General features: G+C 38.9%; 1 protein-coding gene across 2 annotated transcripts; it reads right to left on the bottom strand.

Moving 5' to 3' along the window:
- Nucleotides 1-84: 84 nt before the first annotated feature.
- On the bottom strand, nucleotides 85-26,939 carry LOC136410399 (semaphorin-1A-like). 2 transcript variants are annotated; one of them, XM_066392543.1, is made up of 9 exons: nucleotides 26,608-26,939; nucleotides 16,998-17,500; nucleotides 5,730-5,922; nucleotides 5,388-5,476; nucleotides 5,136-5,277; nucleotides 4,267-4,698; nucleotides 3,957-4,161; nucleotides 3,342-3,818; nucleotides 85-3,166 (listed from the first exon to the last, which is right to left on the bottom strand). In XM_066392543.1, the coding sequence occupies exons 2-9, from the start codon at nucleotides 17,451-17,453 to the stop codon at nucleotides 2,995-2,997; spliced, it is 2,166 nt and encodes a 721-aa protein (XP_066248640.1). In that variant the 5' UTR covers nucleotides 17,454-17,500; nucleotides 26,608-26,939; the 3' UTR covers nucleotides 85-2,994. The 2 variants fall into 2 exon arrangements, with proteins under 2 accessions (XP_066248640.1, XP_066248639.1); XM_066392542.1 differs by having other exon boundaries at nucleotides 26,647-26,938.
- Nucleotides 26,940-27,345: the final 406 nt, after the last annotated feature.

The following is a 27,345-nucleotide window of genomic DNA, read 5'->3' as shown; positions in this document are numbered from 1 at the left end:
TCAATAAACCTCAACAATTTAAGACTAAGTTCCCACGCTAAGGTGGTCGTCCAACAGCCTTGGAGCACCTCCTAATGAGACGCGTTAAAATTTTATAAAAGATTTATTGTCTTATTTATAACAAAAATAAGATAATGGGAATGTACAAGGCTATTAGTACCTATTTACCTTCTGGGTGTTAGATTTAGGTACCTATTTAGTATGGAGCTTAACGGTTACATTGAAACCATATAAAATTATTTAACACATTCAAGTTTGGAGTTTTTGAGCCTCGTTTTCCGGCCACAGCGGCCGAGAAAGCGAGGCCAAAAACGAGGAAACTTTAAGTTCTAGTACATGGAAAATACACTAAATATGCATTTAGAACATCTCGAATACTTATCTAACTAACTAAAATAGATCAATGAATTAATGCATGATTTTTAAATCACAGCCAAACCTGTACCTGAACCTAATATAAAAATACTCTGCAATGCTATTATATACTCAATTATTTAATACATATTACACGGAGCTACCAGACTTTTCCATTAAAATCACATGCGACATAAAGGCTTGATTATGACACCCACGTAGAGCGCTCTTCAACGCGCGCTCGTAAAATCATTTTTAAGTCGCGATCATTAAATATCTATAAATTTCATACTTAACGACCACTTAAAAAGTTTTCGTGTGATGTAAATCATTTTTCAATAAAATGCGGTGAACGCCACAGGTACTGCCAATGCGTATTTCCGCTAGACAATAGGACGTTCGTGCGTTCAAACTGCTTACGTAACGTTAAACGTCGACTACGTACGTTTAGGTACAACACGTAAAGCGGAGGCAAGTAGTGCCGTAATTCGAAAGTTTCGTAACGCGAAAACGCGTCGAAATGCGCAAGATTACATCACATGATTATTCATAAAACTATGCATACCTAAGACATGTGATAATTAAGTTTAAGCTAACTTATGATAATTTTGCATTGATATCTAGGAGCAGAAGCAGTGGCAATCTAGCTCGTTCCGCGGAACTGCCCTTAAACCTTCAACAATTTTAGAGAAAATCGGTTAACCTACAGATTAAAATTTTCGGGAGACAATAGAAAAATAGAATTATTGATATGTTAAATGGCTATTTTGTAAATATGTTCATGCGCCCGAGGCAGATTATCCGTTCTTTCTTAAGCTTTGGGAAAACTAAAAAAGCTTTAAGGAAAATTAATAATTAATTAACTAAAAATAATTAATTACTTTATTGATCAATTTTTTAATTTCCTTTTAATTTGATTTTCCCCAAAAACTAAACAAACGGTTAAAACGTCTCTACTGTTCATTGTTCATTCGATCGACTCGTTCCCTACCACTAAACTAAAAATACATTATAAAATTAACATTGAGCTTCCAAAGGGTTCATATATTCGATAAGTTGTCCACTGAACTCGTTGCCAATAAAAATCAGCAACAATTTCAATGTTCGGATCATTAATTCCTAATTATTCAATATGCCGATTGGGATCACTTCTTTGCCGATCAGGCCTTCGAGCGTAATCCCCACCTGGCATATTGTTCCTTAGAGAGTATGGGAGATCAAAGATTGGACGTGGACGGTAAAATATGTACGAGCGGTTGTACCGAAATATTCAGGCAAAATCTGTTGAGTGAGACAAGTGAAAATTCATTAAAAACTAACTAAAAATACTAATTATGATTAGCGAACCGTTAGACTGGCTCTGGGCCATGTAGTAAGGCGATTGCTGCGACCATGGCGAGACTCCAAAGACATATCCCGACTGCAAATTTAAGGCTTAGTTGCCATAATTTGGCATTAGTTCGGTTGAAATTCTGAATTTTTTAAAAATATTATGAAGAACATGCGCGTTCAGAGACAGACCTCACTTAAAGCCACTACGTATAGTTGTGGATAATACTGCCGCTGTTTTTGAAATCTCTTGCATTTCAATTCGTTTAAATTCACGGAAATTTTGAAGAATTAAAATGCGACACATGTCCAGATTTCTAAACAACAATACTCTTGTTCCTGACAATACAGGTCTGGAGCTTAACCATGGAGGTCTCGGCTACGGTAAAAGCTGCGAGTTCTGTTAAATTGGGGCAAAGTTGCGCAATTTTGAGTTCAAGAACAAGTTTCAAATTGTGAAAAATTCCGATGGCTTTCGGATCCATTCGAAAAAAATTGAAATTTCAAAAAAAAGTGTGTACTTTTTCCTCAGCTCATTTGTCGACGTAATTCAAAATGATTCGTACTTCATCAGTGCAACTTTTCCTCTTCTACAGCGTGGCGATATTGTATTTGAAATCCGACGTTTCGATTTTCGGTCCATCATCAACCTTGTTTTTTAATACGGGCGTCATATTGGATATTCACATTTTCGAATTCAGATTTCTTTTTCTAACTGCGATGATGTATCATATGTTATCAATTTAACCGCTCTCGCATCTTTCCTGGTTATCACCAAACCACTATGGTTGAGCTACAGCAACGGGCACCCTTTATAACAGCATAATTGACAGTCTATTTGTTATCATGTAAAACTGCAGGTACAATATACTCGAGCAAAAATTACTTGAAATTTAATGGTCGTTAATACCAGAGGGATGGCTCACCTCTTTAAATCAGTATATCTGTCCTGGGGATACGTGAATGCGAATTTCGTGAAATCGCAGTAAATCTCTCTTGGATTAGTTTAAATCACCTGGCTTCTTGTTAAATATCCTGAATTGTTGTTGGATGTTATTAAATCGCAATTTAGAAGTCTGCTTTAAGCATTATCAAAGTTGTACATATCCTACCTATTACAGGTACACAAAGTATCCACACCAAATACCATCAGATCATCAGATTTATCTAACATAATCTTCGATTTGTTAAATTTCTAAAATAGTGCCATGCAATCATTTTAAATCACAGTAAATTAATGAATATTATAAATCTCTGTATATACATAATTTTCGTAATGAGCCACCCCTCGATTTCAGAATGAAAAATATTCTAAATGTAAGTTTTTTTGATCTTTTGGAGGGTGCCTTCGCTGACGATATTTAAGTTCTTGGGAGCAGGGTCCAAATTGTCCTTCTTTGGCTGGAGGCTGTCCGTGGAAACACTCAAGTCTAAATTGACTGTCTTTGGTCTAGCTAACATGCTGTTGGGGTTTACGTTTACTCTGAAACAAAAATGAGAATAATGACAAAAAATCCCCAAAGAATATTAGGGAAAGAAGAGCCTATTCCACGGGCAACAACGTTGATGAAAAAATCTAATGGGTTTAAATCGGGACATCGCAGGGGCCACACGTGAATCATTACCTAAGAATCTATAACCAAAATTAGTGTTCTTACCTGTCTAGCTGGTTATGCTGTTCGATAAAAGGCGTATTGGGATACTGCAAATACAACTTCTTCGATACACAATACCCCCCCAAGAAGCCTAAGAACAGTCCCATCATGGCTGCAACTATGATGCCCCACCACAGAGTCCCGGACGTAAAGTCACTTTTTCTAACTTGAGAGCAACTAACTCGTACATCGCCATTAATGTCATTGCTACAGTCGTATGACGGTTCCAACAGGTCGATCGTCTTTAATGACTCATCCACGCCAGATCTCGGCTCTTCCTGATCTATGGAGTTGTCGTTAATGGTGTCATCGTATTCTTTACGTGGCACTTTCTCATTCGTTGATGCTTTGCATTTGGATGCATTTCCCCGAGCTACGTCTTGCACGAGGTACCTGAAAGAGGTTACAGCATCCATGCTGACGCAGACGTTCTTCAGCTGATCCCACGCGCAGTGAGGATCTCGGATTTCAATGCATTCACTGAAAAAAAATAAGAAAAGAAATGATTTAGGGGTTATTGAAAACATGTGGGTTACTTAGACTTAGGCCCTTAGGGCGTACATATGTGGGTTGATGCGTTTTCTGCACATAAACACCATCGACCAATTATTGACTTACCTGCAGGTAGCAATGAATTTGCAATGATTGATAGCAACCAATTTGGTCTCGCCTTTGCTAACGGCAATTATTTTGCCGTAACCTGGGGCTAGGGTTAGTTGTCGTACGGCGGTTCCCTTGGGAAAGACTTCATTGTCAGATATTACAAAAGCTTTTGATGACTGGTCAGTAGCAATATTGACCACTTTCAGAACTTTTCCATCATCTAAAAAAATGGCAGATAAAAATCCCATAAGCATTCATATCAGAAACAAAAAGAAGCAAAATACTGATGAAGAAGAAGAAGAACCGAGTCAATTTTCAATCTTACCTGTTCCAATGTAAATAACATCATAAGTTCTGTCGTTGACGGTCCTCACTTGTGGGTCAACAACAATAGCTGTGAACCTATAGGTCAAACTAACCCTGATCAAAATAGGTCGCCCATGGAAAGCCGGGACAGCATTCTCCATAAGCGGATGAGTTTTGATGAAGTTCACGTTGGCATCCGGGAGAATCCTGCTATCCCTCACGCATTCCCCCGGTCTCGGATCGGGTACCTTGCTGTCCGGTACCGGGAGCCAATTCGAGTTTATGGTCTCTTGGTGCTTAAATGGACCCCGGAAAACGTCCTCTATGTCGGTCATTTGGAACACGCAAATGGCAGAACCTCCAATTGCGTTGTTGGGCGTGGTTAGAGCGCTGTAGATTAGCTTAGAACGTTTATCCCCATAGACGCCTTCGATCAGTTTGCTCGTTGATTCTGAAACGGTATGGGAATAAGTTTCGTTTTGCTCCAACTCCACTTGATTCTGCGTAAAAGACCATAGGAAATACCGTTTTAGGGGAATCCGTTGGTAATGAAGTGAATCAAAGACACAGGTTTGCGAAAACTCTCCATCGTTACTAGTAAGGTAAATAACCCCGAAAAGTAGACCCCCGTGAGGACAATTCTTACTGCTCAGGTATTTACACGAAATTTGGAAAGTTTATTGTTAATCCAGCTTAAATAATTACCTGCGTTTATAAGTAATCTAAAATCAGGTACCCACTCGGGTTTATTATACGTTAATTGCCATTTCGCTGACTAAACTTTAATTATGAGTGGAAACGTTAAACCTTAGTTACTTCTCTCGATCTGGCGCTTAATAGCACAATTTGCTGCACGTCGTGTTAAGTTTAATAATTTTATGTACTTACGAATTTCATCAAAATAAAACGGATATTCGCCAGGTACGGAGCAATTCAGTCTAGCTTTACTGAACGTTGTCCATTTGTTCCTTGACTGATGGGGACCGCCCTTATCGTGTTTACAAACTCGAGCCACGCGAGAATATATTATCTAAAACAATTAATTTATGTAATTTGTTGCGCAAGGGCCCCAAAATGAGCTTTCGTTTTCACCACGTTCGGAGGCTGGGTGAATACCGCTGGTGAAAATAGCCTACTTACCTTTCCACAGTTCATGTATTCCACGGCGGTTTCCCGGAAGAAAAAGTAAATGTATTCTTCGTGAGTTATCGAACTCACAAAACTTGGACCTGAAAAGGAAGGCGATATAGTTCGTCGTGAATTTAAGCAGCTCGTGCGTATATAAGCGTCATATTGGGCCTCTGGATTCTCAGAGTTTCATCGCGAACGTTCGATAATTGCGTTCGGCGCAGCACATCTGGGACGTTTTAATGAAACTTTCGGAAATTTACGTGCCCCGAATTTCTTGCACCACCCTGCACCTTAAGCCCTTAAGCTTAAGGACGTAAGTACCCCCTCCCCCCAAAACGACGAATACTTTACCATTGAGTTGCTTGAGGTCAGACAATTCGGTGCGAAGAGGCTCTCTGTAAATGAGGGGATCTCCTCCAGAAAAATCAGCAACTGTTGCTGAAAATAAGTGTCCATTGCTGTAGATAGCGGTGCTGTTATGATTTGGATCATAGGGACACACTCCTATGCCTTCCCACTCCTTCTCCACCAAGAACTGCCCGTTCTGCAAGCAAAAAATAACCGGTCAGAGACTTCCTTTTAGAGGCTTAAGGGTATTTATTATCAAAATGCATGAACGTAAAAATTAATAACATTGAGAAATTAATTGGTAGATGAGGGCTTTGGCCTGTCTGCAGGAAGAGAAGTCGCCATTGAAGGCTGCCACGAGGAGCTAGCGTTATTAAACACGAAATGTGTGTTGAATTGGGTTGATAAATTACCATTTCTATACCTCATAGAGGCCTGTTCGGATTAATTGTATTTGAATTAGGGAGTTGAGGCTAAATGCGTTATGGTGTAGCCACGGGCGCATGTTCAGCTTTCCTGCTGCGCTTTGGTTAAGAGCTAATTTGTATCTGTAACAGGCACACTCGAGCCGCTTTCTAAGGGTGTGCTTAAATAGAATTAAAGTAGTAGTTATGAGTCGAAGGATGATTACACACATTCCTTCGTTTTCTTCCATTTAAATGACTCGAAGAAATCGAATCAGTGCTGATAAAAATTCTGAGGATATGAGGCTTCAGCGCCGAATGAATGCCCTTTGAAGGCGACTTTTTGCTCCTTCCTTGTTGCCTCAACTTGATGCTTCCTCATGTCTGAACGTGAAATACACTGCTCTACACACAGCGAGTGTGTAGGGCAGTGTACGTACAGGTACATATTTCAAATTATGCCGATCTTGTGCGAGCATTGTTATCAATATTGATGGGTTAAACCTGCGTGAACACAGGTGGGGTTTCATGTTGTTGCCTATACAGGGTGTTGTAAAATTAATGTGCTCGACCCGGGGAACAACCACGTAGACTGGCAACTCTAACTAAAAAGTCATAGTGTGCGCAACCTTGAGAGTGGTGCTCGCGCCAATGTTGAGTCAAATATCCCATAAACACAAGGAGGATTTTACAGAAGTTATTTTTCAAAATGTGCACGCTTTTTTGGATGTGGAACTCTAGAAATCACTGTAGCACCTCGAATACCATCAGCTTCATTTGTAGAAACTTTCCCAAATTAGAACCATGTTCAAGCTAAGACTTAATATACCCGATAGCCATGAACCAAAACTGCTTATTAATTATATTTGAAATACTCGCTCCGTGCATACACACACATTACGGTTTAATATAATTAAGAAAGCATTCGTACATACAACAAAAACAAGTCATTATATAACCTTGCCTGCATAAACTACCTGAAACACCTGAATATTCAAGGACATATCATAGGAGAATATGAATTATCTAACCATATAGCAGCATATCAACTATGTAACGGCTGAGTGAAAGGCCGAAATGCTATAAAGTTGTTTATTTGTTTTAGTGGTCAAGCGAATGACTTAAAAGATACTTCACTGCAGTGTCCCTAACCAGCATGAAGAGTATTTAATGCTTTTTCGTCTTGTGAAGAAGGCGATGGAACTTTTCTGGGAGTCGGATTCTTTGAAATATCACTTTTGTTCGGCGAGGTCTTAGGAACAGTGAACTCCAGACCGCTTTATGTGACATATATGTTTCTTGCGCAAGGTAGTCTTGCGCAGGTCGCAAGATAATCTTGCGCACGTACAAACAACACAAGGTATGCTTTTCGTGAACGCACGGGCCCTTTCGAAATGATTTCCTCGTGATTTTTTGGGCCTTTGCGGCCCAAGGTTGGAACTTTCACATTTGCTGTGTAACAGAGAATAAGGAACGGATTACTGTTAAATTGGCATTTGTCGTTCTACGACGATTTAACGCTGATTTATTAAAGTAATTATGAACAAAATTAATGGCAGGTAACGAACGTGCCTCTAATGTAGCTTTAAAATTCAACGTTGCAAAACCAATAAAGTTGTCCTAACAATGCCTCATTCAATAGTTAATCTACCCTGGAGAAAAAGGGCACGTTTGGATACCTTTCAGGTCGTGAGAGAATTCGTATTTTCGTTTTGGGCGCGATTTTGCTGTTTATTGTGTTTTCGACCGCAGAGGATCGTCCAAATTGGTTCTTCTAGGGTGGATCTTTAGAATCTGTTTTTTTTTTCTTCACGATGGGACGTTCTTTTCAGCAAATGTCGACCGTCTTGGTGTTACATCTACCCTATGGACCTCCAAAAAATTTAATTTCATCACATAAATAAGCTCAAACTTCCCTTCTCTCAAGTCATATTAATTAATATCTGAAACGAATTTGAATTAAATTCGAATAAAAAAATTGTTCTCCCTATCGTCTCTCCTAATTCCGGTTCACACTCTAACATTTGCAGCGTCTATTAGAACAAGAGTGCTCAAGTCCCCTGTTCTTCACGCCAGGACTCGGGAAACGCCATCGATTCGCACTTGAGACGCTCGAAAGAGGGAACTGAGGGTGAAAAGGGCGAGTTTTTCTGAGAAAATCGGATCCAGGTCCGCAGCGATGGCAGAGAAGGGACGATAATCCCGCTTGACTCAGCTATACGAGGCCGGAAGGTCCTGTCAGGAACGGCAGCACGGGGTGCAAAATTCTTTATATGGAGTAGATAATTATTGATTAGTCCCAATATATTTTTCCAGTGTCCAGGAGGACAGAGGAGTCCTGCGCCTGGGCGCGGAACTTGTCCGAGCAATCAAAATAATTGGACGATAATCCCATTTCTTTCGAGAAAAATCCAAAACTACAAGTAAGGAAATTGTACATAAACGTGTTTTCACTGCATCACGAGTGTTTATCTAAAACGCGAGCGATATTCTATTTATTTACGTATTTATAAAAAACGAGCATAAAAATCCCCCAAAATGTATAACAAGCTTTACTGCCTCGATGAGCGCACAAGATTATTTATAATAAGATTTCTGACTTAAGTAGTTCTCAGAATAGTAAATACGAGGCATCTACGAATTATCGTATATTTTTAGACGCCAATTTTAATTTAGAAAAAACAAACTTTAAAGAGTCAATCATCGAACTGTTAATGCTCTTACCCTTGACGTCCGAGCAACTATACAGGGTGATTCGAAAAGATGGTGCCGAACTCGAGGAGGTTATGGAAGACATTGCGGTAGAAAAGTTTTGCATATAAGTCTAGTCGGAAATTAGCAGTTTTGCCTCTGAACCAGTTTTTATCCAAAAATGTAACGTTTTCTCGTTGACACTAGAAGTCATCGATCTTTAAGTAGTTTTTATTAAAGGCAACGCAAAAATAATAAATTTATAATAATGATTCAAAATGGCGACCCCTCATCTTGTTCATCAATTTGTCCGTTGAATCGTGGAATCGTGCATCCTATGTAGCATGTGCGAATCTTGCTGCACGAAAAAAAATGTTGCCATCACTCCCCCTAACAGTTCCTCATGGGTAGCTACAGGGGTTTTGTGGGCCACGAAGTTGATGTAACTCCACAAGAAAAAATCCAACGAGGCTAAATCGGGACTTCACGCGGACCAACTGATAGGTCCTCCTCTTCCGATCCATGACCCAAGAAATTGTGGGTTTAGGTAATCCTGCACATGGTAGGAAAAATAAGCTGGAGCACCGTCATGTTGAAACCACATTCTACACTGTATGTCGATAGAAACGTTTTCATAAACGTCTTTAATAAAAATCACTTAAATATCGATGTTTTAATGTTAATGAGAAAACATTACATTTTTTGACAAAAATTGCTATAAAGCTAAAATGGCTCATTTTCGACTAGGAGTTTATGTGCAAAAATTTTCTACCTCAATATCTTCTATAACCTCCTCAAGCTTGGCACCACCTTTTCGAAACACTTTACACGTATATAGAAAACGTATGTGTGCCTACTCTGTGTTTGGACAGCACCTGTTCTTAACTCACAATAGGCCAATAGGTTAGACACATGTAACGATTACCTAATCATTTGCCTAACATTTACCTAATCTGCGAATTAAAATTGCCTGAGAGCGACAACACAGCAAATCACCAAATACAATCATGTTTACCTAACAATACATTGACGAAATCTCTCGATTTTTACGCCTGAGTTACTAGACCGCTCACTAAAGCTTAAATGCGATTCTAAATTATTGTTTTTGATTTATAGTGCTAATTTCATAATTGTTTTTTGTTTTAATGCTTGAATTTGGACGTTTATGGAATGCTCGGTCAAGCTTATCTCGACATATCTTGCGCGTTTCTCAAAAATTACGCCTCGAAGTGAGAATTGCTTAATTGTTGGAATTCAGTGCAGAATCAGGAATGTGGTTCACACAGGGTGTTTCATGATAGTAGGTCAAAAATTCATGAGGGCGAACCTGTTGGTGATTTTTGAGAAAAAAAGTTTATATGAATATGGGTCCGTTTTCGCTTCCTGTTTGAGATACAGGGTGATAAAAAAACATTTTTCTTTAGTTTTTTACAAATTTTAATGAAAATTAAAGAGCGTAAACTAGGGGTAGAGACACATCTTTTAAAGGGAAAACAATGTTTTTAATTTCACCAGTTGCGTCGGCATTGATGTGACCGTTAACATTTTAAACGAAAAATATGATACGCCACTGGTTAAAAAACGATTTTCTGAATACTCCATGTTCCTGTAAAAAAAAGGTCACTGGAACATTTTTTATGACGTTAATCCTTTTCGTGGGAAAAAATAAAATGCAATTATTTGCACTTTCCTTTTTTTTATCACCCTGTATTTCAGCCAGGAAGCGAAAACATATCCATGTTCATATAAACTTTTTTCTTAAAATCATTCACAGATTCACCTCCTGAATTTTTGACACGTTATTATGGACTACTCTGTATGTTTTGACGCTTTTAAAGAGATTTTTGCACTTTAAAGCTGAAAAAACTAAAAAATTTCGATAAACTGAGGAATAAAAACGCAACAAAAGCAATTTGCTTCCAAGTAATACGTCTATGCCACTTGAGATAAATATAGAAAACTATAGCTAAAGGTTTTATTTTCGGTATTCCACTGTGAATCGAATCATTCACTCCGCGCTCTAAAATTAATGTTCCATACTAAAAAAAAAAAAAAACACCCTCCCACGAAACGAGACATTTAAACGTATATTTATGGAAATTATTCCACTAATAGTGATCTGGATCACTGAGTTCATTCATGAACATTTATTTACGAGTTTCGTTAAATGCTGAGTGGGCATCGTCATAACTTGACCGGGCGACCACTAAACACGGCCACTGCAAAAAAAATTCTATAACAAGATTAATAAGTCGTCAAGGTTTATCTGAAGTGTCTTAAATTGGAGATGGAATTGGACTCAAAATGCTGTGTCTCTACGGATGGACTTCACTATTCTTCTAAAAATTTTTATCTTCAGTTTTTCGAAAAAAACTAATTCTCCATAATTTCCTTTGCTCGTTGTATAAATACGGTTCACGTTGAGAAACTTTGATTTTGATGTACAGGGTGCGCCAAAAAAGTAAACATGTAGATTTTTCAAATTAAAAATTTTTGAATCAATCTTTTTGAAGCATCAAAATAAACAAGCTTAGAAGGAGAAATCGAAAAGCCGAATAAAGTTTTTCGATAGGATTTATGGTTGCTGTGGTTTTTTATTTAAAATTTTAATCGCTGGAAAAAAATCAATAAATTATTGAACTTATTACACTGAGATAAATGAGAAGCAGTAAAATTTATTCAACATGGAGTCCTCTAACGTCGACGTATTTCTCCATCATTTCTCGAAATTCGTAATAAACATTGTGAATTATATCTGGTGTTACAGTAACAATGGCATCTGTAATTCTGGTTTTTAAAACCTCAATATTATCTTGTATATCTGTAGCATAAACTTTTGTGCTTAAGATAACCCCCACAGAAAATAATCCATTGTACTAAGGTCGGGAGACCGCGGTGGCCAGTATATCAGTCCATGGCGACCTATCCATTTTTGGGGGACATGTTCATTAAGCCAATTTGTGAAAACCAGTGTACTATGCGTTGGGTAACCATCTTGCTGAAATACCATATTGCTTCTAAATTAATAATTTTGATGCTTCAAAAAAAATTTGATTCAAAAATTTTTAATTTAGAAAATCTACATCTTTACATTTTTTACGTAATCTGCACATCAAAATCAAAGTTTCTCAACGTGAATCGTGTTTATACAACAAGCAAAGAAAATTATGAAGAATTACTTTTTTTCGAAAAACTGAAAACAAAAATGTTTACGAGTACAGTGAAGTCCACAGTATATAAGACATTTACTTCAAAAGAGCGTATAGTTTATTTATTCTTCCTGTTCATTTCCGGCTCGTCCTAGGCGTCCAACGTTAGTAAAGACGATTTCAAGAGCCGAAGACAACAACAAAAAATCAGTTTGCGTCTCAGTTCTGAAATAAAAAGCGGATTTGTATGTGGAAATGGAGAGAGGAAGTGAAAAAATATCAAACACGAATTTATTAGAAAAATTAGAATCTAGATTTTCGATAATATCTCAATATAATATCGAAAACTTTCATTTTCCAGAAAGATCATCGGGGAGAAACCAGAATTATTAATATCGGAAAAATGAATAATATTAGAGGCACGATAACTTGTGCCTTGAACAGTACCTGCATATACAGTCCGTTAAATATCCCTTGCAAAAATGGCGCTTGCTTTAGTTCTACAGGGCGTTCAAATATTTTTTTTCTACTTGGGAAGGTTCTTAGATACGACAACGAAAAATTCATTGAAAACCATGCTAGTTAACTAGCTCCGACGGCGCAGCTCTTCTCCGATCTCCCCGCCCTCGCACCTCTCACAGTTTCAGAGATTCCCATGCAGTGCATCTTCATTTCGGACACCCTGTACACTAATTCCTCTCCAACCGATTTAGGAACTGAAACATATGTCTCCGTTTCATGTGCGGTATCGCGAGCGGCACCCTGCAACTCCAAAGCTTAAATTTAGGTGGGTACCGCATATAACGTATAGCCGTAGAAGAGCAGCACTTATCTCATTCATGGAGATGATTAAGTAATATCAGAGGACGTACTTGCACTTGTATTCTGCAATTTATTCTATTTCCTTTCGGTCTTGGTGTGGGCATTTATATTTCCTTGATAACCAGCCTACATACATATGCATGTACTCAACTGTATCTAAACGTATTTATTTAAATTAGATCGGAGAGCTGATATTATGTGTAGACTGCAGACTATTTCCTGGCTTGAGATCTATAGTTATTGTTTTCTTGCACCTATAGCAATCCCTGTATTGACGCGAACCGATAGCGAAAGGAAAAAGAGACACACAGGCTAATCCCCTGATCTTATCTCGAATCAAGCCCATATATTTTGGTACTGAAAAGACCAATAAGTAAAGGTTCTCAGCATGGGCCTAATCTGAAATCTCGGAGTGCCACTAAAAATAACTGGTTTGGTAAAGCCATGTTAATGATATCCATTTTTCTAGTTCTTTGTTTAACGTACACCTGTGCGTTTTCCATAAATTTGTTAACAATATAGGCAGGTTGTCCCACATTCACGTCTTTATATGAAAATTTCTGAGTCCGTAAACAGCATCCATGAAGGTTAAACGGAAACAATATTAAGGCACACGCAATATTCTTTGACTTGTTCTCGAGACGTACAAATTTGTTTGTTAAACCTCTGCATTGTTCCTGGGGAAATTGCATCGTACAGCTCACGTAATGAACTTTGCTGTATAAACAAACGCACTGCCCATGTAGCACAAGTGGAAATATATAATATGACTTTTATCGCTGACGCTTAGCGGCCGGAAGGTTTTCCAGAGCAAACAGAAAAAGTTAAAGAGCATAAGCTGAGAGTACATTTGAGATCTTAGCTCGCAGCTAGTAATTATTTTCTCGAAGAAATCTAGTGGGTTTAGATCGGAACGTCGTGACGGCCACAGAAGCTCGCTGCCCCGGCCAATTCATCGATGTGGAAATATCGCGCTCAAGAGCTCCCTAACCGAAAACTGTGTCTTAAGGCTTTCTCAAGAAGCTCAAGTTCTCCATTCAGCTCTACCGGAAGCTCAACTGGTCGGCAAAATCACATCCCATGCATTGATTGGAAATTCACGCTGAAAGTGAAGTTCTCTCATAAAAAACGGATATTCTGTAGAGTTAAATCGGGCTACTTTAGTATACGCGCGAAGTTTCGCTGGGCCGCCATACCCATTTACACCATTGGTATCGGGACACTCAAGCTCTACTAAATACAGACCTATCGTTTGCACCTGATGACACGACGACACGCGTGTATTAAATCGAGAAATATCGAAAATTATCGAGAAATATAGCGCAATTAGAATGTTAAATTTAATTGCCAGGGCGGCGCGAGAAACAAAATCACTGGCGGAAATGCGATACCCACATAGTGTCTTCGTTATGGTGTCACCTATCAGTGCTTTTCGGCAACATTAACAAGTTACAAGTTTAGTTCCCAGTTGCGTAATAAGTAGTTTTTTGCTTGATGTCGTACTAAACTGGTGAATCAATATCTTGAAGCCAGTCGCTGGACAGGTGTTTCGCTTAGTTAGTCCGACCGCAATAGGCGGCCCCCTGATTTAAAGATTATAAGTTATGTATTTGCATTACTATTAAATATTAAGTAGGCAAAATTCTCTTTGGAAACTTGTTTCGCATTGTTTACACAATTCTCATTAAAAGCCGCATGACTTCATTCATGGTAGCCCGATGATGGCTCTTGAATGTTGGTCAACATGAAGAAACGCACTACAATCGGGCTCTTCTTTTCGGCAAAGAGGCCTGACGTGAGGGTTTCATTGCAGAACTTAACGAGGACCATTTATATTAATCCCATGAAGTGCGACACCTGTAAACAGAACATATAGGTGGTTATTTTTTATAAATTCGGTTTAATGCGTCGGTGCAATTTATCCTCACTCACTTAGAATACAAATAAGCTGTACTGGGCACGACGAAGGCCAGCTAGTCACCAAACCTGAACCACATCATTCAGGTCATCGACTAACGTCATTCAGGGCCACCAAGTGGCCATTTGCTATCTGCACCAATCATATTACATCACCTGCGTCGATATATTATCAGCTAATGATGCGCATGTATGTATGAGATGGATCTTATGCATCGCTGCATTAGTTTAAATGTCTCGCGTAACAGGTACTCGTTTAATGACGGTTGTCAATAATGGTACCAAAGGGGATTTAAAAGTTCAGTGTGCATCGAATTCCGAGACTTTTATTGCGAGCACTTTCATGTGTAAATCGTGCAGTTGTGCAAGAGATGCCGCTGCATCTCCTTCGTCTGAGTTCTTCAGACCACTGTAATTCCCCTCATTTCCCGTCCCATGACCACCTTCCATGGTCTTCAGCTCCGCTGGTTGTCCCGATGGGTTTCGTCCTGTTCCACAGACAGATATCCGGCACCACACGAGTCGCGAGCTGAGTCTTTCTCAGCCCTATTGATCGTGGTGTTTCTTCTTCGCATTGCTCACAGCAATGTCTGCACTAATGGTGAGCAGCTCACGTTCTTCGTGGCATACCACTCACGTTCCTCGAAGGTGCAGTATGCGTCACTACAGGATTTTGAGGAACATTTCCAATCCTATTACTCAACCTTACAATGGCCATACGATTTTAACTATGTTTACACCGCAAATCTTAGATCTAATAGGACGATTTCATTGCTGAGCTCTTGTGTGTGTAAAATGGTAGCATCTTCGCCAGTGAATCGTTCACGAGACGGAAGCCTCCTGGACATGAGCCTCCTGGAGGGTCCACGTTTTAGCTTGCGATAAAGAGCATGAGGGCTGGCCTGATTTGTCAGGTTGATCTCCTAGAGATACCTCTGACCAGTGAAAAACTTTTGCCACACGGACGAAGATCCACGTCCTCTGCAACGTTGCTACAAACTTCTATGTCTATGTGGTTGGAATGCTAAGAGCAAAATGCTAATGTGTGATGAACGTTTCAAGGTAGATCATCAGCTAATTATTACGTTACGTAGGTAACAATTACATGTTTTACAACATGATGAAAAGTTTTTTTAATATATCACTGCGTTATTGTGAGCAAATGACTATAATAATTGAGCATGATTCAGCCGGATATGTTTTCATTCTTTGGAACACGTCACACATCTAAAATTGATTAAAACGATATAGGATTTTCGCAGATTAGAAAGAGCTGCTACTGGCACAGATACAACATCCACAAAGCAGGTGAAAAAGAAGTCGGGAAGCGAGCATTGACTACAGCTAGTTTGTAGCCCTGCTACACTCACCAACCAATAAAAAATCCTTACGAAGAGACCTTACATCAGAGAAAAGAAAACTTGTTTTTTGCACCTCCTCCTCGAAGAACCTCTTAACTAGCATCAATTACTGAAATATTTGTAAAACGTTTTCTTCAGCTTATTTCACGCGGTAATTCAAAATGATCAAGACTTCATCAGTGCAACTTTTCCTCTCCCACTACGCGATACCACACATCGTTGTCCACTTCGTTTTTTCGTACAGGTACCATCTTGATTGTCACTTTGTTGAAATCAGCCGTTTGTCTGATTACAATGATGCATCAAGCGTTGAGATTCAGTCTGGCAGTTTGTGGCAAATATCAAAAATTGATGTCAAAAATCTGTTGGGGACACATCTGGCGAGCGTGCCGTCCAACGTATGTTTTCATTGTTTGAAATGATTCAACTCTTTGCAATTCAGCTTTACTTTCCTGGTTACAATGACGTATCACACGACGAGGTTGTCTAGCAACTCTGTGCCAATTTGAAAAATCCCCTTTCGGCTAGAGTGCTTTGGGAATGACTTTTGTTTACCGAAACGAGGTCCACAAACGGACGACCTGTATATTTTTATCAAAAACGAAACAATAGCGGGCACCACGCTGTATAACCCGCCCACGCACAGCATTATATGGCCTTTTCATTGAATACAAAAAGGGTCTGTATTTTACTTACTGCACACTCTTTGAGTTCTTTAGACTGCGATTTAACTAGTGTCTGGTTCGAATTTTAATCAGGGGCGGGCATATATTAGGTTGGAGGTTATTATGTGGATATATACAGGGCAGGCCAAGAGATACCGAACAATGGCGTCATTTCAGATAATCTTTCCTGGCTCATTATTCACTATTGTCCGTGAAAATGATCACAAAATACCAGTCCCTGGAGAAAAAAATGGGTACTTACCTTGTAAATATAATTCCTGCATAGAGGTTTGAACGAGTTGGTCCCGCAAACCAGAAGCTTCCCATGGCTCGTTTTGAACAGCAATCTGATATAATTCTGGCATTCACCTTCGTTTTTGCCTTTCAAGTTGCATAACTGCCCATGGGCTTCCGACGATGGCCAAAAGATCTCCGAGCTCTTTCTTTCGCTAAAGTCAAATATTGACAAATTGTAAATCCGGTTTCGACCACCCAGCAGTACCGTGTCTTCGTCTTGATCCAAGACAATAAAATTTTCTACATAGCTACTAGAATTTCCTTTAAAACTCTTTATGTACGAGATTTTGTTTGCCCCGTTGAATATCGTTGTGGTGTCTGGAAGCCATGCTTGGCAAATTCGGGAGAGGCAGTATATTATTATCAAAAATACCGAGAAGAAATCGTGGATTTTCATAAGTGATAATATGGGACGACACATGTTTGGATCATTTGCTGGCGGACTATCTTGTCGTTTGCCTCCTTAATCTGGAAAAAAAATATATCGCGTTAATGGGAATATTCACTATTAGTAGTTTTGAGTCTACTTCTAATCTATTTCTAGCTCTCCAACAAAGGACCAACAATATATTTTGTATTTTTAGATCTAGACAGTAGGCAGTGTTAAAACGCCCACGGAGCTAAGTGGGTATACAGAAATAATTCTTTGACGCGCCGATCCATGCTGGGGTGCAATAGGTGCAATCGCTCTCACTTGGACTTAAAACATCAAAAAAGGCTCATTATACAGGGTGTTTGAAGTCGTGTAACAGTTTCTTTTCAGACGATCAGTCACCTCTCAAAAATAAAACCACGAGGCTTGAAACGCCCCGTATAGACACGCAGAGCCCCGGAGTTCAACCATCGAGGTCTCCTCGACTATTTCGGCCATTCAAAACTGTTGACACTTCTTCAGTGCAAGTTTTCCTCTTCTGCGACGCGGCGATGTCACATTTGAAATCCGACGTTTCGATTCTCGACAGCCATCATCAACTTTGGTTCTTCTTACCTTGGCGCCATCTTGGATTTTCACATTTTTGAGTCCGGCTGTTTTTATGATTGTGAAGATGTCTCGCGTGTTAAAGTTCAGTTCAGCGAACAAAGGTCATATTGAAAGCGTTCCTTGCAAAAAAATTTTTGAAATTTGCACTAAACTGCAAGACTGGGCCGCAAGAGGCGACGCATTATCGTAATTGAGAGGGAAAAGCTGAATTCGAAAATGTGAAAATCCACTATGGCGCCTGTAAAGAAAGCAAAGTTGATGATGATCGTCAAAAGTCGAAACGTCGGGTTTCGAACGGGGTACCGCTACGTTTCAGGAGGGGAAAGTTGCGCTAACGAAGAGACTTACCGCGCCAAGTAATTAAGAGTAGTAATATTGGAAATTTTTATTTAGTTTTTTGTCTTGCCCAGGATGAACAATTCGATAAGTTCTGGATGTCTAATGGAGTTTTAGGAGCCTCTTCAACGATCAGGAAGCGCATTTTTCCCTAGTGGCATGCCGATGCGAATCGCAAAGTACTCTGCAACGATAGGCCTACACCGATAACTTTTTTTAAGTGACAATAATCCAGGTACCATTTTACAACGTTTTATGTGAGGGCTTTATTAGCACCATTAGCACAAGTATTAAAGCCCAAAAGCGATAATGTATGAGACATGCAATTAGTCACGACTGTCGGAGAACAGTTACAGCTGGGAAAAGCGCTAAAAGAAAATAGGTGCAACCATACTCCTGAGAGCTCATTTTGCGGTAGAAAAAGACAAATTTCTCACGAAAGGAAACAAAAGCATAAGTAACGACCAGCCAGATTGAATTTGATAAGTAATTCAGTGTTTTAAGGTAGCTTTCACTTCATATTTTCAAGACGAACTTTCGATAATGATGTGGAGAACCGCGCTTCTCCGACTTCAATTTAGACCACAACGTTTCTGAGAAGCTGCAGGACTTTTTAGTCACCCGGTTTTTACAAATCCATTCAAATTTTACAAAACAGTAAATAGATGTTAGATTTAACGAATAAGCCGTGTAGCTGCAGAATTGAGCGCCGCAGGCGCAGAATTAATTTCGCCCATAACTCGTTTTCTGCGTGGTGACTTTGTGCGCACCCAAAGCTCTTAAGGTGAAATAGTCACTACGATAATTATTTACCTCGAAACTCTTGACTCAGTAAGTATCTCGTGAATTATATGAATCATCTCAATCAGGTTTGCGTAAGTTATCCCCGAACCAGTCACAATGATGAATTGGGAGTGAGCAAAATTGAAAAATTCATGCGTTTTGTGCGAATTCTTATGCTTTGCAACCGAGTTGACCACTGAGACCGCAACTCCAAGAAATCTGAAAGGGGGTTCGCTCAGAATGCAATAGGCATTTCGAAATGGAATAGACTGAATGCTTCGACGTTTTCTCTGATAAATGATTACACAATGATATAAAGTTGCGTATCACAAGGTTTTCGAATACGTAAATGGATATGCAATGCGGCATAAAATTGCAATTTAAACTGACTTTATTGACAAAACTAGCGACAAAGTGAAGGTCATTTGGCATTTAACTTAAAAGCTCGCAAGCTGCATGTTAATTATTATTTACCTTAAGGATTTATTTGCTTATGTTATGGAAGCCTTAAGCGCAGTTTCCTCGATTTAAATGTATCCGTTGTACTGCTAAAAAACCTGATAATTTTTAGCGAAAATATTGAAGTTCTTAGAGACTCTCCCCACAAATTAAGTGGTTCGCAAGGTTGATCAGGGTGTACCGGGTGAATTTTGAAAATTTGCCACCCCCCAGAGTTCCAGAAGGGCAAACTAAAGATTAAAATCCTGAGACACGTCGATCTAAACTTAGTTGAAAAAATGGGTCGTTTCGTGAAATTATCAAAAGGAGAACGAACAAGAATGAACACACAATGTTGGATGGGAATTTATTACATTTTCAACAGGCTGATACCTCTCCACATTATGTTTTACCAGATCGACAGTTTCTTGACGATAATTTTCCTGAAAGATGGATTGACAGAAGAGATGCCATCGAGTAGCCAGCTAGATCTCCGGATCTTACATCTCTTGACTTCCTCCCTTGCGGATACCTTAAAAGCGTGGTTTACGTGCCTCATGTACAGGATCTTCAAGTATTTCATCAAAGAATTGTAGAAGCTTGTCTTAGCATTTTTTAACAGAAATTATGAAAAAATTTGAATTAAAAAACTAAAATTTTAGCGCGGTTGCCGAGAAAATTTGAAGACTAAAAAAAAACTTGTTTCTTTCTTCGTCTTCCCTGTCCATTCTAAGGTAAACGTGTATCAGCATTTCCATTTATAGTTTACACTTCTCGAAATCTAGGGGGTAGCAAGTTTTTAAAAATACACCCGGCACGTTTGTTATTGCAAGTGGTTAAGGGAGACGTGCAGTTGACTGAAAAACTATACTATCATAATTTGGCTTCGGTTTTATTGATCGTTATTGCATGTTTAAATTCTCATTAAACTGAAGGAGGGTCGACGCGCTTCAAGGATGAACATATATACATGTCATTATCAACGATATAAAATTACCGTAGTTCACTATTCAGTGTGCATCGTTGTATTTTTATTAAAGCGGCGGGAGCTTGGACCGTAGTTTTTCTTATCCTTTACAGTGGACATATGGACAAGACGATGATGCCTAGAATCGGCATCTTCTGAACAACAAATTTACTCTGAGAAGTTGGTTAAGTTACGAAAAACTTCAACAATTTTAAGGTCAATGCTGACGCGAAATTTGAATAGTTCCCGCTGGAAATAATGCTTTTCCAAAGCCCCAGGACCCCAAATGAGGAGTTCATAATGGATATAGGAACCACATCAGTCCATTAAACCGAAAAACGGCACACCGGAAATTTCCCAAAAGGGGCGGAGGTGCCCATTTTTTGACACTTTTGAAGCTTCGCACGCCGATATCTCGTGAACGCATGGAGCAACTGCCTTAAAAAATATCTTATACACAGCAACGATAAGTTATTGTGAGTCATTATCTAGCTTTTCTCTTAAGAATTTGATGGTTTCTTCAAACCGCAAAAAGTAGACAATAAATATACTAATATCAAACCTTGAAATGGATTACCTGCTTCATCGCCAGCTAATAGTTATTTCCCTGAAAAAACGTGAATAATCTCAATGGGAATTAGAATTCGGAATTGGCCAGATTCGGGCATTGATCTACAGCGAAACGGATGAGAAAAAGCTTCGCTATTAAGTCACTAAGCAATGTATTACAGCGATAGAAGGCTGGAGCTTCTTGTATAAGAAATAAACGCAGTGTGAAATTATTCTATGTATAATAACAAAAAGGAAAAAAAAGCTTGAAATTACCCAAAATCGTAATGATTTATTATCGACAATGCTTCTTTTTAATTTTACTGCCTAGGCAGTAAAAGATTTCACTGCCGTTGTTTACCTATCAAATTTGCAGTGATTAAAAAAAACTTTATGCCTAGGCAGTAAAAGTGTTTCCTTACAACATCGGCATTAAAAGTGACGCTTTAAAGCCTATGCCGTGTCATTAAAAAGCGAATTAAACCGTCAGATTTGTCAATCGGAGGACAATTTTTTCGATAATGGACGATGGAAACATCTGCGCTTTCATTACCGTTTATAAATTTATTTGCACAGGCACAGCATGTGATTGACAACAAAATTGTTTTTCATTTATTCTATGACTGGAATAACCAAAGGAAATGTGCATGAGGAAATAATGAGTCGCTTTCTGGACGCAGCTATTGGTAAAGTTTATCTTCGCGTTTGTCCCAGTGAACAATAGTACAAATACTTAGCGAATGCGAGTACGTGCAAACTTACCTACAACATTTAGACAAAGCAATTTCTTTGTTGCAATTCGTCAATATACTGGCAACATGCTTTCACAACTGATGTTTCAAGACTTAATATTACTCACCTTATGCACCTCATGCATTCGATGATATACGCGAGGGTGTACTATACTTCTCCAAAGGGGTGAATATTAAATAGACCTTTACAGAAGGACTTTAAGTGCATTTTACGTCTCAAAAGTTCAAAAAATGTCGTCAAAACCATTAAAAGTATTTATACAAAGATTTACTAGAGATAGAGCTAGTTGGCATAATGGTGCGTGTTGTTCTTAAATGCAGAGAAAAAATCCAAAGGGTTCGAATCCGGTCATTTTGTCGGCCACTCTGTGATACCACGCCTCTCGTAATCAAAATTAAGTGATTCCGTAAACTCTATACCATAATGAAAATATCAAAATCTATATGTTTTGAAGCGACATTTATCTCCAATTGTAAAACAATAGAGATCTTAGGCGTGAATTCGACGTAACTTATTACGTAATCACTTGAAGATGGCTTGGAGAAATTGAATGTAAAGAGCATCTCCAACAAATTCGGCAATTAATAACTCGACAAGGTATCCTCAACACCGACACGAAATCGAGCCCATCATTTGGCTTATATGCCAAGGCTTTTGTACGTTTAAATCACAATTTGTGTAAAGTAATAAAATAATTTTCATCAAGCTTGGGTTCAAGTAAGGTTCAAATAGAAATTTGAAGACGCCAATGCGGGGTTTTAAGAACATTTTGACGGACAATGGAGTAAAGTACCGCCTCTACTTCTTCCTTATGGACCACCAAAAAGGGGTTTCTAGGAAGCAAACATGAATAGTCATCGCGGCAGGGACTACCAGTAGATGAGGAAATTTAAGACGTGAAAGTATATTTGAAGTGACAACAAAGGTCACGCGTTTCCGCAGGGCCCTGTACAAACATAATTCTGCGCTACAATTAATTACTATACGTGAGCACAATACCATGCATGTGCGCTGAATCTAAGGTTGTTCTATGTGCCTACTTCAAATTAACCAGCCATAGAGACACTCCTATTCACGAATATTAATATGTCAACTAATACATTATAATAATATTAAATTCACGTTTCTCGCCCATGTTCAATAGTACCAAGAGTAGTACTGAATAGTTAATTCAATTTAAAATTCACCCTGTTTGAATTCAGAATGAGGAATATTTAAAATCACAAAGGCTTTTTTGCTTACTGCTAAGAATATTTTATAGGAAATTATTGTCTTTGTTTAGGCTTACATAATGCATTAGCAGTGATTTGATAGTATGATTTATTTCATATCGAGAATCATGGTAATTACAAGTTACTAGATGAATTTCGTGATTATGTTGGTATCAAAATTTGCAGGTCAATACTTATCGATTAAGGTCTCTTCGGGAATGTTTCACCTTCAAAACTTTTTAACTTCAAAAATGGGTTTTATTTTTTCATCAGCTTATTTGGCGAGGTAATTTGAAATGGTTAACGCTTCATCAGTACAATTTTTCCTCTTCTATGACGTGCTAATATCATATTTGAAATTAGACGTCCAATTTTCTACAGTCATCATCAATTTTGTTTTTTTTTGATGGGAGCAATCTTGAATTTTTTCATTTTTAAATTCAGCTTTTTTCTCATTACAATAATGTATCACGTGTTAAAGTTCAGTTTTGTACTTTAAAAGACATATTAAAAATTAATGTAAAAAATCTGAGGAGGTCAGATCTGGGGAACGTGCCGGCCAGTCGTGTTTCCATTGTTTGAAATAACTCTACTCTTTTTAATGCAGCTTTTTTCCCGATTACGATTATACATTACACGCTGAGGTGAAATCTAGCAGTTTGATGCAAATATCAAAAACCTAGTTCTTGCCGAAAGTCCCTTGGAACATCATCTATGCCTTTGTTTAATAAAGACATTTTTGACAGTGCGACTGAATTTCCCTTAAAGTCACCTATAATTACCAAATTAGCAGTAATTGGCTCCTTTCGCACTTTACATTATAGACTTAATTATATTATTGGTCAAAGTCCTATAAGAGCACTCTTAAGCTGCAGCTGGAATATCGCAACTCGAAACCTGTTTGGATGATCGGATGCAGCTCAAATCGCAAAAATAAATTTCTTCTGACAATCACCGTCATCCCTGCGTTGCGGTCATCGTAATTTCACGCGAACGGTCAGAAAGGTAAAATGTCGTACTTCGTGTTGTATCAACATATTCACGCGAAATTTAATCTAAAATTGAGTAAGATTGAAATCTTCTGCAAAATTTTGGAATTAAATATGCAACACTTCAATAAAAAAAACAGGCAGACGCCAGAGCACCAGCTTGAGGCGGAACTGAGGCGAAGCCTCATTTTTGACCTTTGACAGGACGCGCAAACGATTCTCAATTGTTCGAGTAATTAAACAGTTTTTAGCCATCATGGCGGGCCACAGCCACCTTCGACGAAAATGCCCAAGCAATCCCTTGCGTTCTTATTTGGTACTCATTAGTACCAACCCTTTTGAGACACCCTGAACAACAAACACTCGAAGAGCCGAAAAATCGGGCGCGTGAGACTCCATTAGGTGCGTAGCGGACATTTTTTTCGTCAACAAGGTTGTTCGAAGAAAAGTAAAATTTAAAAGGTCGTTTCCGGTTACTTGAAACAGCTCAGACCGTGAAGGCACTCCCAATCCAATATCCGAATACTGTTTAAAATTTTGGTCTTCCTGTACGAGTCTTAACTAAAAATCACCCAGACGAGCTCGTGCTCTGTGAAGTGTGGCCCCGTTTAACGTTCGCTGAAGTGTTTCATCTTCCATTTCATCGTATTTAAGTAAAACAATTGGATCGAATTTTACTGTCTTTGGGCCCCCAAATCCAGCACTTTACAGGAAAAGAATGAGACTCGTCTTGAAAGCGCAATAAATCTCAATCTTCGTATGGATGAATGAAGTGCTAGTCCATGTATAGGATATTGCAGCAAGCCAATTACCTACATCCCTTTATCATCTCTTCATTCCACTATGATTTTCTCCGCAGAACATTAATATCTGAATAATGTACATGGCTTTAGAACCACCCATAATCTGGTTATTTCTCGGGAGTGACCGCAGGTGTGGTAAAATGTTCTCGGAAGACACAAGTGTGTTAATATTAGGGTATTCCGGGTTTGCACTAATTCGGCTGTTCCGGGTCTTTATTTATTCGTTTTCGTTCGTTTCATGTTTGGCATACACTTTTCCGAAGAATTTTCAGGAAGTGTGAATGTGGAGGATCTGAGATCTAAAGAAATGTTTAAGTGTCTCAGGAGCTCTAAAGGACTCCGAGAAAACCTAGGGAGATCACAGATGTTTTAGGAATAATTTAATTCAAACACGAGATTTGTGTCTTGGACACCCTGTATATGACTAATTAATTTTTCTTTCTCTCTCTGTACAACTTAAGGCCATTGGTTAAATGTCTGATTAACTGAATTGATTGGTACGTCTTCTTCCAGAAAATACTCCATTTTTCCCTTATGCCCTGTATCGTCGTGATGTGTGCCTTCAGAATTCAAGGCAGAATCCAAGACTGAATTAAGGAGTGTTCGAACCCATTATAAAAAAAATGGGTTTGATCATAGCTCCATTTTGATCTACTTCATCAATCTCATCCATTATCAATTTCATCCAGGGCTTCAGACCTGCTAACGCCAACCCTGTCCCAAGTGAAACTGATCTAGGTTTCTAGAAAGTCTTAGAATCTTTCGGGAAGATGTTTTGGAACTCGACAACTGACCAAACATACCTCTTTTTAAAGTCTAAATTGAAGTTCTGGCAGGTAAGGTTTCCAGGGGGAAAGAGGGGATTCCCAGTCAGTACCGGAAGTTATGGGGGAAGGATGGGGGCGAAGAAGAGCGACGGACTTTCCTAATCTGCGGTTTTTCTTGGGGGGGGGGGGGGGGGGGGGGTAAAAGTTTCGCCCAAACCGCCAGTCTTGCTAAAGCCGGCCCTGGCCTCTTGAAAGTATCTGAACACCAATCCATCACGGAAAATGCGACTTTATAACCACAACACTTTTATTCCTTTTACATCTCTTTGTTTCGATCTCTGCACTATTTGGTCAGGATTAAATGGGCAAAAAGTGGTAGATAGCCAAATACTGCCCAATAAAAGACTTCACTCATAATGGGCACTGGAATATTATACTTTTACGACAGTTCACCGTTTACCAGTTAATTGGACTTGATGCGCGTGAGTACCTATGAATTCATGTTGCGTTTAGTGCGATTCATAAGTAAGCAGGCATTTAATAGCTCCTAATAAAAGATAATTGAATCCTTTCCACCCTTGCATGAGAATGAAATACGTCCAATTACTTTAGACCACGATCGCAGTAAGGGCCATTCTTCAATAGGTACCTACTAACCACTCTTAAACTACTTGGGCTAGACCGGCTGTTTCAATACAGAATCGGAAGAAAGTCGAATGCCAATTGCATAAAACGGATTATTAAATCTCTTGAGTACGTAATAGCTGCTTATGCGGTCAAGACAGAGAGGTAGGTAGGCACCTATAGGTACTGCAAGTACTTATAGGTACTGTAGGTGTAAGTACCTGAAGGCAGTTTAGGCGCAATAAGTCTAAGATGCAATTGATATTGGAATGTATGGTGCATGCTTGGGTTAAGGCCCCAATGGTTTGACCGCCATATTAACGCTACCATCACCTACATGCTGCAATCTACTCTACAATCTAATCAAGCACACCTAAACCTCGAACTAGCACAAATCTTGGGACTAACCAACCTGTAGGCCATTTTTAAAATCCAACATCTGTAGGTACACTAACTAGCGAAGTCGTACCGAGTCGCTTACGTCTAGTTCAGTCCAACACACTTTCGGAGAAATATCCACCTTCGGCGTCGAGTTTGAATTAGAATAGATGAGGTTTGATACTGGTTACGAGTCCATATTTAGTGTGCGTTCGAAACTGCTCTGTATTGAAAACCCACATAAACAATAAACATAACGTACACACGGACACAACACTTTTCCCTACTACGAAACTCTCTGATTACGCTCTGAATGAATAAATAAAGCTGTTACAAGACGAGTGTCTTTAACCAACACTCGGGTACTCTCGGGCAAGTCCGGTACTCGGTACTTTCAAAATGGTGCCCCGAGTAGCGGAAGAGGCAATAACCGTTTCGTTAGCGTTTGGCATTTTGGCGTTCTACCTACGGGTTTTACACACTACCTGTTCCTTGTAAATTCAACTGTAAGGATTAAATAGGTCATGTAATTAGACATGGGATAGTCGAAACCTCTTGATGTTTTTATTTCGCCGTGGTTAATCGGTTAAAAATGCACTTTTATCTCCAGTACTACTAATGTGAATAACGGGGTACTAATATGTGGTTGAAGTATCCGCAGATCCGCGCTTCATTCCATTTTAATTATAATAATGATAGAGCAACCTATTTCTTAGCTATTTTTGGCCTTAGG

The sequence above is a fragment of the Euwallacea similis genome, chromosome 8, assembly GCF_039881205.1.
Source record: "Euwallacea similis isolate ESF13 chromosome 8, ESF131.1, whole genome shotgun sequence".
NCBI lineage: Eukaryota > Metazoa > Arthropoda > Insecta > Coleoptera > Curculionidae > Euwallacea > Euwallacea similis.
This window is presented reverse-complemented; position numbering and strand designations above follow the sequence as displayed.

What these genes read in the sequence shown, in the direction of transcription:
- LOC136410399 (XM_066392543.1), bottom strand. Translation starts at nt 17,453, where the DNA reads ATGTGTCGTCCCATATTATCACTTATGAAAATCCACGATTTCTTCTCG. An exon ending in AATACATGAACTGTGGAAAG is followed by an intron (nt 5,278 to 5,387) that starts GTAAGTAGGCTA and finishes TAATTGTTTTAG; the next exon opens with ATAATATATTCTCGCGTGGC. An exon ending in GTTTTATTTTGATGAAATTC is followed by an intron (nt 4,699 to 5,135) that starts GTAAGTACATAA and finishes ATACCGTTTCAG; the next exon opens with AATCAACGAGCAAACTGATC.